Consider the following 12511-nt stretch of genomic DNA (forward strand, 5'->3'; position numbering starts at 1 on the left):
ATATTCTCTTATGGAATGAAATGATTGGAAAATGATAATTGTTATAGTTTCAACTAAATTTAGTTCATGTGTCCTGTATATCCACTCTGATATGTTTACACATAGGAAAGCGAGATACTGACCATATCCACGATAAATCCTTTCTGATAAGAAAATTCAACCATAGGATTTTTAACTGTGACGCCTCATCTTTGAAATCCCTTTCATTATCAATTGTTCAATAAAACAGTTTTTTCGTCTAAAACTATTTTCCCTGTTATTTCCACTCCTTATTTCACTTCCTAACACGAGTTTTCTCGTGAACATAATAACATTCTTCTACAGTTTTGTGGATTGACTATATTATAATGCCCTTCAAATTAGATTAAATTTAACATAGTTATGCTATATTTTCGATTCGTATTCTGAATAACTACTATGCCTAAAGAATGGTCCGTCGCCACAAGATGAGTGATTAGCATAAACTTGGATATCACCTAACATGTCAGGTCGGTCATCCTGTAATTCTGTAACTGGTACTGGTGCAATGTACTTATCATTTCTAGAAGATTTTGGTGCTACGTAAATAAATGGAGCTTTATTTTTAACACCCTGAAAATAAAAACAAACGGCTTTAGAATTCAATTGATTTAAAAATACACAAGGACGAATTCTTCAATAATCGACTTATTGAAAATACAATTTTCAAATAAAAACAAGGCAATGTGATAGTGCTGATTAAAAGCCCAAATTAAGGAAACATTTATTTATAAAACTGTATTGTACTCTAGACAGTTCGGTATATTCGTCCTTATTTTATGTATCTGGGCTAAGTACTATATCAATACTAAGCAATTACTATAAAATCTACTTATTAAGACATATATTTTATTGGTAATCACACAGTACCAATAATAGTTTAGATTCTATATTCGCTCGAACTTATACTACTATTTTGACCATGTTCTATTAGGTGTTGATTAGATGTGGGAAAGGATGTTTAATAATGGTTCTGATGTGATTTACTTTACTTTGTTAAACAGATCATATAGAAATTGCGTTGTTCTTTTGCACGATTAGTCATACTAAAATGAAAAGACAACGAAAATCACGTGCTACTATTACTTACTAAACGAGCTCTATTTTCTCGAACACAATAGGTAATTAAACAAATAATGACAGCTAAAACAGTACCACAAGCTAGAATAATGAACATTCCTGCTACATTCTCAAAATCCAATGATTTGGTTTTGGCTTTCTGTCTTGGATCAGGACAGTTCTGACGTCGCCACCATCTGAATACAAAATAGTTGAGAGTTAATAAAATATACATTAGATCATATACATACTAATATACTTCACATAAACATTTGTTTATATGTATATCTAAACCTTGATTTTCAGTCTGGAATTGTTTTCAAACTGTATCTTGAATAGAAATATTTCAAATGCTGGTTGTCATTGGTTATACTGTATAACATTATGTTTGAACTGAAAATCAATGTTTATATATAATTGATCTTCAGTCATAGATGACTTTCAAAAATGTAAATAAATGAAAGTAAAACAACGTCAATGATATAAACAGCTTACGAAATGTTTAATATAGTTTTAAAAATATTTGGCTCATCTACAATTCCTTTCTGTGTTTTGTTTATTATTGTAGGTAGAATATTAATTATTAATTGATTATGAATATAATCAAAAATTCAACTGTTTCAAAAGACGAAAAAATTGTCAGACATCAGAATGACGGAAATTTGCAATCGAAATGGTGATAAAAGTTCTTTCTATAATGGTAGGTTTTGGTGCTGATATCTATCAAGACTAGCAGACTGAGAATGATCTATTAGTAGTTGGGTCAATAGGCGATATTTGGTAAGCTAATTATCTTAACCGGTTTCAGAAGATCAACTTAATATCAGACGAGAATAGCAGACGGCAGATTAAATCACAAACCAATTTTCCTATTGCTTTTTTATGACCACCTCTACGATTGTTCGCCACATTAACATAGTTTTTTATTCTGAATTTCTATTTAATGATGTTGTTAAGTGATGAAATTAGAAAGAAATCATCTCACTAACTTACTTTCCTTCTAGTCGATACGTAACCCCATCTTCTATCATCTTTAGAATGGCCATTGATATCTTTTCCAGATATGGTGCGTTCTTTTTTACAGCTAGTCCATATCCTTTCAAATCAAATGGAGTACCAATCTCCATAAGACTACAGTCTGTAGAAACTAAATGACTTATTGTCGGAGAATCCCAAATAAATGCATATCCACCTTGCATCACTCTTTCGTAACCAATGTCAACAGTTCGCACCATCCAATTTGGTTGCACTGACATTGTTGCTTTCATTTTAGCATAATGGTCCATTTTAGTGTGATTAAAGAAGTACTCTATTTGGCTTCCTTCCACAGTTCCATATTGTAAAACGTCTTGATTCGCCAAATCAGCCGCTGAGTTGATCCCAATTGAGGAGATAGTAATAGTCAAGAAGGCAGCTAAATTAGCAGTATATATAGATATGATAATTAAAGAGAAAAACCACCATGCACTACTGACAGTTCGACTTGATACAGCCTGAGGGGCACCACACAAACTACCTCGTAAAAGAGTTCCCCAAATATACCAGAAACTGGCTCTTAAATTATGAGTATATTTGGCATGTTTGTCTGAATTCACACGACTGACTGCAAACAGTATTAAACTAACACACACAAAAGAAACAAATATAGCAATCCACACATATTTGGATAAAGGTCTTAAGAACTGGAAATGTCCAACTTTAAATTCTGGTCTCTTAACCATGGTAGTTGTTCCTTTGGTCATAAATGGTTTAGTAAAATCCACAACATTGGATCTATCTGGTGTAACTTGGAATGGTGCCAGTGCTAAATCGGCCTTCTGAAATAGAAGTATTAGTGCTGTAATAACCGTTTTGAAGTGAAACGGCTTTCGTCCTTAAAGCTCTTATGTTAGAGCCATGGATTGAGAGACACTCAGTTTAGTCTTATTGTATAAATGATAATTGCATCACGGTTCTGCACGGTTTTATACAAAACCAATTGACTCTTCAAAATCAAATAATTACAACTTTACTTACACCATCTAAAATAACCCGTACCATTCCCGTCCAGAATCTGGGAGGTGGCTTTAAACTACCGAATTTACCATCCGGTACTAAGGATAAATTGTATCTAAACCCTAACATTTTTGATAATTCTTCTAAAATATCTATCAGTAATCCCTCAAAAAGAAAATTAGGATCCCCAGGGCTGTAATTTGATTCATTTTTAAACTGTACAAAAGGTGGTTCCTGAAACCAAATGAAAAACAGATCACAAACCAATAAAAATGATCCAATAAAAACAACAAATTCAAATGCGCCAAGTGCTCTGGCACACCAGCATTCTTGCATTTAATACAAATTCTAATGATTCTAAATTTTGATCTTGACAGAAACCTGTTCCATAAGGTAATGAAACACTTAAAAAGTATTTCTGATAATCTGGAACAAAGCGAATGATGAAAAATATTGGACCAAATCTGTAAGATACATGACTGTGCTTGTAACTTCCCCTGTACATCCCCAATTGTGATATCTCTTATTGTGACATGTGACATCTCTTATTAGAACATCTCTTATTAGGACATCTCTTATTGTGCCATGTGACATCTCTTATTGTGACTTTTCTTATTGTGACATCTCTTATTGTGACATCTCTTATTAGAACATTTCTTATTGTGACATCTCTTATTGTGACATCTCTTAATGTGACATTTCTTATTAGGGCATCTCTTATTAGGACATATTAGATATTATAGATGATACGTACTAGTTTGGTTGTAATACGTAATGGTTTATCAAACATATTACTGAATCTTCTAGAACTACTATATGACTCTGAGGGTTTCACTCTGTTTATAAAATTATCTTCTATATTCGTCCATGAACCAGACTGTAATAATAAAAAAAAAACATCAATATCTCTAATCTCAAATAAAATATAAAATACTAGTTAATCTACCAAATCTTTTAATTGACAGAATCTGTCTTGTCTACAGTTCAATATAAAGGCATATTGTCGTCTAAATATTGGATTGGTCATAGAGCTCCGTTTCAACTGTCCCTATTATTTTGATTCGTGGTGATCTGTAATTTGTAAAGTCATTTAAGACAATGGAGAAAAGAGAAAAAGAATGGCATCAGTAGACAAGACGTTATCTTGTAATGTAAATATCTATCTATAGTGGCTAGGACTATAAATCATAGTTTAGTAAAAGGTTAAAACTCTCCACTCGTCGACAAATTACCACTTATATTTTAACATATGGTATTAATAGGCTAGATTAGTGATGATATTATAGTTTATATCACATCTGGTACTTCAAAGCACTTCACCAACACTAACGTCTTTAACACCCTTAACTTTATGGAACTGTTGCCCCATTACAAACTATGCAGTTAAATGGATACTGGTTTTGTGTAATGGTTTAAATATTTGCTTTACTTTAGCTGATAGAACTGTATGAGAATCCGAATGAATTCCAAACTAAAGCTAGAAGAGTAATTTTAGATTTAGAAAATAAACTCCAATGGATCAATATATTATCGTATGTTGAATCTAAATATACAATCCTTGTCCTCAATCACTGATGTACAGAGCTCTATTTTAAACGGGCGTTCCGCTTCTTTTGTAAAACATTTTCATTATCAAAAAGGCCTAAATTATACCTGAAAATATATCTCTACTTGATCAAACTGGATTTGTTTTTAAAGGGTTAATTAAAAACGAAGCGAACTTATAGTTAATTAAGCAGTTTCACATAATTTAGGTGTTTGGCTTTATAAAGGCTGAACATTAGAACCTTTAGAATACGTTAGAGACATTTTTCTCTACAATTTGGCGTTTATTTTGCTTAAATCAGTAAAGAAGTTTTCTTCCACCTATCAAGAATCAAAACGAACTTGAAAACCTTACTTAATGTTTTTAAATAGTTTTGGCGTTAAAAAATTAACGGCTTGATTTTTTTAATTACAAACTTTCAGATACGTTAAGGGACACATTTCTCTAGAATTTGTTGTATAGTTTTCACAAATTTGAGAAAAAAAGATTGTTGACCTACAGAAAGAGTGGAATGTCCCTTTAATAGTGAAAATATTTCGTATGCAATCTTTACGAGCAAACGAGCAACTAATTTTGTTGAGTGAAACAATGTCTTCATAGGAATTGGTTTTATTTTTATAAGTAACTAGACAAACAATTTCCTTCATTTCGACAAATCAATTGAAGATAATAACTGTTTTTTATTCTTTGATGTCGACTCGTCTGACTTCCATAATACATATCATATAAATATAACTAATACTCGTTTAGTGTAGGATTATCAAAATAATGATGTGAATTCTGAAGATAAGAAGTTTGTCAGAGATGTACTTTCACTTAATTCACTCAGCTATGTGTTATTATTCATCTTTATTCACCTTTCTTCAGTTCATGCTTGAATATGTGTACAAAATATCTGGGAGTGCTAGAACTGTACGATTATCACTTTCTTTTTTTACTTATTCTCTGCATGAAAATTAGTCGTCTTGTTGATGAGGTCTATCCTAGGAAATACAATGATCGAATAAAATTTGATTATTCAGGCCTTAACCTATCTTCATTATGGCGCAGTCTTGAAAAAGGCGACTCGTCAACGTAATTCTCAATTACGAATGATTACAGACATATGACTAAGAAGGCAAAAAACTGATTTGTTTAGATGAACAATTACCAAGGTACGATTGACCTCCGAAAATGGATAATCATTGCATTTAAGTTTATTTGTTACTTTCTTAGAAAATAAATACATCTTATAGAGGTCAAATTACAGATGAATTTTTTTTAGACAAATTAGATATCATGGTAGCGATAAACACATCCGTCAGATATTCCATCTAAGAACAAACGAATTGTAGCTGAACAATTTTGGTATTTTGCATCATTTCAATAAAAAACAAAACATGATATTTGACTATTATTTGCAAATTAAATACCCAACTCACCTCTCCTGTTCTATAATTTCTAATTTCTAACAATCTCAAAGATGATTCAAATCTTTTACCAAATCTAGTAAAATTTAAATGACCAGTGCATCCTTGAAGATCGAGCTGTAAACAAAAAATTAAAATATCCTTTAAAGCTTGAACAGAAGTGCATTTCTGTACTACAATTAAGAAAACAAAAGTAGGAAACAAACCGATATCAAAGCTGATTTATAGCATGGAAAGGTAACTTGATACTGTTTACAAATATGTATAAGCCAAAACATACATAGGTAGAGTACTTAAAATATATATGCTTGAACAAAATTAAACCCCAATAAATATCAATGTTTGCTACGTATCTTCCCAAACATTGTATTTCAATGAAGTATCTTGTTCGAACCTGGGGCTGTGCATTAAGGGGAATCAAACAATCACTTCCTGGAAGAATGATTTTTATTGGCAACTGCTTAATTCTCGACCAATTAAATTGGTCGATATAAAATAATGAACGAAAACATAATGTAGAAATGGGTAGTTTTAATACCTTTCTTATAACTATTTGACTAGATGTCAAAACTTGTGGAATCAATATGAAATCAGTCCAATAAACTATTAAACAAATAATCACAAGATATCACTGTTCATGCTCAGTGAAATATATTTCACAAACCTTTCCTACTGTACTCCTCATTGATTTATCTTCATTACTATTTCTCTTTAAATTAACATAGAGGCGTACAGCATCGTGAAACACTGCTCTTTTTAAATTTATATCCTTCTTCAGATGACACGAAATAGAGTCGGGATCAGCAGTGAGGTCAAGGACAGTTAGGTTGACTCGAGAATCCACGTATTTCTCAAGGTCGTACTCTTCCAAACCCTGAAAATGAAGATTTAGAAGAACATTAACAAGATTTAAATAGTCCACGTGGTGAAAGTTTATTGGAAATTAATAAAAAAGTTTAATTAGACAATATTGATGGAGGCTAAATTCAACTTACCGTATTCACTAATAACCATGTATGAGGAGCAGCAAACATACTTAGTCGTACACCCTACAAGTAATATGTTAAGTATACATTTCATATTGAAAGAAACGTCACTTGCCAGAAACCTTTTACAAAATCAAGAATTAATTACGATTTTGCTTCAAAATGATTAAATAATTTCAATTAGTCATACAAATCTAAAATATTATGAATCAATACAGATTGTTGTCTCTTTTGCAAGTTTTTTTTTCTTACAAACGAAAATTGGAATACGCATTTGCTGTTAAAACAAGTTAATCAAGCGCTAATTGGGTAATTTAAGTTTTCGATTTTCTTTTGTTTTGAATAGTAATGGATCGAATATATGTAATTGTTTAAGCATCACTTTAGAAAAAATTATTTCATACCTCTGTCAATATTCTATCTGTACTTGTATTATTTTTACAAACAACAATAATATTAGTATAAAAATTAGAACGTATATCTTTCAGTTCTTGACGAATATTTTCTGAGGAAGAATCGTTGATTTTAATAGATGTAATACTTGATAAAGGTTGTCGAAGTAATTTTTCCAGAATAACACCACCTGGAAAGATGAACTTGCTATTAAAGTTTTTTTTTATAAGGTATTAAGATTTAGAACAGGATGTACATAAATAAGAATGAAATAATGCATTTTTCACAATGTAAGGTTTAATTTAATTCTAATGTGGTAACATCGCAACTAGTGACAATAAAGTTTCTTAGGCTATCTTCCAGTGATACAATATTAAGATAATCATACAAGGAATTGCCATTCAGTTGGACTATTTTCGACTTCCTCTAACAGGTCATTGAGAACAACTCAAAGAAGAAACAATATCAATATACGAAAAATAGATAATTGAATTCTGTAATATTGCATGATTTTTGTAATTATATCCTCCATAAGAAGTCAATGGCACAATTTTGTCTCCTAAACCGCCTACTTGACCATATTCTGTTAATGGATAATGGATGTTCGGAATACATTTCTATTCAGACTTAAATTAGAACCCAACTATGAAAACGTAATATTTGTATTTGTTTAAAAGAACACTGTGAAGTACAATTGTGATATTAAATAGTTCCATAATGACATCAATAATGTTATGTCTTCGCTGAAAGGTTGCCAGGAAAAGACTCCCTGATTCACGAATGTTAAGAAGATAATTGTACACCTTAATGAGGGCAAATAGTGCAAAATAATATAAGATTATTATAAATGCATGCTTGATCAGTGTACCGTTTTTGGAATGAAAAATGTTGAAAAAATATCAATTTCAACCTACCTTCAATAGTATCATGAATAACGGCCACATGATGGTAATGAAAATATTTGACAATATCTAATACAGCCTCAGCCAGGACATCTACATCCGGAAATATCTGAATTAAAAAAGGCGTCTGTTCTTGATCAGATGGTGTAATAGAGGTTACTAGGTAGGGAATTTTTTGTTTGGTTGTAGCTTCTGCATACTCTTTACTATATGGTCCTATCACAGCTGATACATCTCGTATTGACGATAAAGCTGAAAGTCAATGAATAATAAATTAGGTAGTCTGTAGCTCTTACATTATTTCCAAAACCTATATGTAAAAACCATTTTGCTTATTTTATGTTGATTACTTTTGCAGAAGTCAAAACTAGCCCATATATTTATGGCTACACAAATGTCTATTATATTTTCAAAATTTTCACAATAATTTGAATTATGTAAAAGGGACATTTCTTGAATGAAATATCATATAGCGCTGCGATTTTATGGTGTATTAAACAATTATTCGTGTGTTATATCAAATATCTTGTTTGCTTATCATGCATGTTTTGATGTTTTGATTATAATTGTATGTGTTTATCACGAACATATTCTGTATAATTATAAATGTGTAGTGTTTATCCTAAAAAAAATTCTGTTTATCTTTAATGTATTTTGTTAATCATTAATGTATTTTGTATATTATAAATGTTCCCTATTCGTAGTGATTGTATTATGTATATGATAAATGTGTTGTGTTTATCATAAATATATTTTATGTATCACAAATGTTTTCTGTTTATCATAAATTTATCCTGTTTATAAAAATGTATCCTGTTTATTGTTAATGTATTCTGTTTATCTGAAATGTATTTTGTTTATCTGAAATGTATCCTGTGTATGGTTAATATATTCTGTATATTATAAATGTTCCCTATTCGTGGTGATTGTGTTGTGTTTATCATAAATATCTTTTGTGTATCACAAATAATTTCTATTTATCATAACTGTATCCTGTTTATCATAAATGTATCCTGTTTGTCATAAATGTATCCTGTTTGTCATAAATGTATCATGTTTATTGTTAATGGTTTTTGTTTATCTGAAATGTGTTTTGTTTATCAAAAATGTATCTAATAAAAGTATCCTGGTTATCGTTAATGTATTCTGTATCTTATAAATGTATCCTGTTTATCATAAATGTATCCTTTTTATCATAAATGTATCATGTTTATTATTATTCTATATCTAATAAAAGTATCCTGGTTATCGTTAATGTATTCTGTATCTTATAAATGTATCCTGTTTATCATAAATGTATCTTGTGTATCATAAATGTATCATGTTTATTGTTATTCTGTATCTAATAAAAGTATCCTGGTTATCGTTAATATATTATGTATCTTATAAATGTATCCTGTTTATCATAAATGTATCCTGTTTATCATAAATGTATCATGTTAAGTGTTATTCTGTATCAAATAAAAATATCCTGGTTATCGTTAATGTATTCTGTATCTTATAAATGTATCCTGTTTATCATAAATGTATCCTGTTTATCATAAATGTATCATGTTTAGTGTTATTCTGTATCAAATAAAAATATCCTGGTTATCGTTAATGTATTCTGTATCTAATAAATGTATCCTGTTTATACACTGTTTTAAACTGTATTTTGATTTTATTAATGTTTCACAATGTTTAAAACTGTATTTATTTTTCCATCAATTTCTTTTATGATCACAATGTTTAAAACTTGAGACTCTGCCACGTATAGAATATAAAAAATACATGCATAGAAATAGAAAGAGAAAGTTTTAATTTGAGGTATTTTTGAAGGAATAATGCGATTTGCGTACATTTCTGGTACTTTTGATTACAAACTTCCGAAAAAAAAAAAGTAATCTTTTATATCGTCCTTATAATTCTATTTTGTTTTATTTTGTTCTTTTATGATTATAATCTTATAGAATGAGGATATCATAAATATCTATAACGATTATGATACATATCACTGTTTATTTTCTCTGTTACACCTGACGTGTTACGATAGCCATCAGAGCCTCAAAATCTTTATTGTAGGTTGTCTTTTGAGCCAGATTTATAATTTTTAATTTTATAAATGAATATAAACGTATAAATATAATTTATTTGTATTTTTTTTATTCTTCCAGAACACACGTTTACATGATTAATTGATTACAATCAATCTATTGAACCAGTTTAAAGTAGGTTTTATTTATTAGATGAATAGAATTGTATTGTTTTGATTTTTGTAAGAGAGGAGAATGTACATTGTTTAATATAAATATAATAATTGTGGTAAAGAGTTATTTATAATCATTATGTTTATAAATTTAATAATACAATATTTTCACTGTTAAAATAGTGCTCAATACAAGTGTAGACAGATATAGAAATATCAAACAGAACCTTAAAAACACATGTTGTTGTTAGTCAGACGTTATGCGATCTTCAGACAACTTTTGTAAAAAGACAAAATTTTAAAGTATAGAGGTACACGATGAGCAATATAGAGAATAAGCAGAAAGATTGGCTTATATAAAAGGGTTCCTCAAAAATTAACCAGGAGTTATGGGTATCACGGGGTATACCCAAAACACAAATATTGACTCTTACAAAATGATTCTCTAAAACAGTTTTATCTGAGTTTCATAAAACATGGTAAGAATTATGCATAAACCTAAAATACAGAAAAGTCTGAATTTGAATGCATATCGAACATCGCAATATTAGATCATGCGATCTCAAATAGGTAAAAAAAAATTTTTTTTTTATAAAACATGGCATTCTGGTATGTGATCAAAAAATTAAGATCAAACCTTTTACTAACTATTTGTCCTGCGGCTAGTGTTCTGGTTTCTCGGATCATGAACGTGGATTTAACCCTTCTTTTGTACGCACATACAGAGATGTTTAATTATTTGATTTATAACTAAATCTGAAACCCATATCTCTGGCAATTCGCACCGCGACGGGTACAAATGAAATGAATGGAGTTTTACGCCCTACTCGCGACGGCAAAAATTGATCAGGGCATCCCTACCAAAGTCACTTAATATCATTCTTGACAATCAAAATTGCTTCACGCTTTAAAAAGAACCCAAAAACTAGCGCGGCTATTGTGTCCTATCTTATCCGTACCATTGTTAGCAGCCATACAGAACACGCACCGTGACGGTACAAATAGCCAGTGTGTTTTCAAAAAGTCATAACAGGTCTACCTGACGTGCAGCACGCTTTTCTGACAATGTGTTGTTAAATAAATGCCGGATGTTTTAATGAAAATTCTGTTGTGTTGAAAACCCACGAGAATAACTAAAATAATGCATATCTTATAAATGAACTGATGTGCCTGAGAGATATATATATATATATAGAGTTGATGTTTCAATTCATGTATTAAACGATATTGTGAATGTACAGCTACACACCAAATTTGATGAAAACAACTGTAACCTCTACATAGTTCACAAGGGCAGTGGCTCTAAATTTTACCACGTTTTTTTTTATTTGGTGGATTTCATCCAATTTTTTTTTGACATTTTAAAAAATCACACTTTTTAGGTTTAAAAAATATAAATATTGTGAACATTTCACATTGTTAACACACTAAAATAAGCATTTTAATATCTCTATCGAAGAAAAATATCCGCCATATTTAATATCGGTGACTATGGTTTTCAGGCATTTTGTACGCTAAATTTCACAGTCTAAAAATTTCTGCAATCGCTATGTGATGTGAACCATAAGGAATGGGTTTATGATCATACTTCGGTATTGCGTGCATTTCCAGCTGTCTATTAGTCTGCAATTCGTTTATATATACATTTTTATACGCCCATGTGAAATGGGGGGCGTATATTGCCGTCACCCATGTCCGTCCGTCCGTCCGTCCGTCCGTCCACAATTGCTCGTAAACACTCTACAAGACACAATTATTGATGGATTTTAACGAAACTTGGCACGAGTGTTCGTAATCACCCAATGATAAACCCTATTGAAAATCAGAAGAATCGAAAAATATTTACTATGAGTTATTGCTCTTGTTCTTGAAAATGCATTCAATTTTTAGCTTGTAAACACTCTTGAAGGGACAATTCTTGACGGATTTTGACGAAACTTGGCATGAGTGTTTGTTATCACACAAGAATGAACCCTATTGAAAATCAGACAAATTGAAAAATATTTAGTATGAGTTAT

The 12511-nt window shown here is 30.5% G+C and overlaps 1 protein-coding gene across 1 annotated transcript; it reads right to left on the bottom strand.

Moving 5' to 3' along the window:
- Positions 1-1087: 1087 nt before the first annotated feature.
- LOTGIDRAFT_111488 (hypothetical protein) lies at positions 1088-8567 on the bottom strand (the record flags this gene model as incomplete). Its single annotated transcript, XM_009049043.1, has 9 exons — positions 1088-1274; positions 2071-2894; positions 3094-3306; positions 3827-3949; positions 6040-6144; positions 6692-6901; positions 7023-7076; positions 7418-7596; positions 8321-8567. Coding segments are annotated over 9 exons (2142 nt in total), but the record flags the coding sequence as incomplete, so codon positions are not given.
- Between the last annotated feature and the right edge of the window lie 3944 nt (positions 8568-12511).

Source organism: Lottia gigantea (genome assembly GCF_000327385.1).
Source record: "Lottia gigantea unplaced genomic scaffold LOTGIsca_13, whole genome shotgun sequence".
NCBI lineage: Eukaryota > Metazoa > Mollusca > Gastropoda > Lottiidae > Lottia > Lottia gigantea.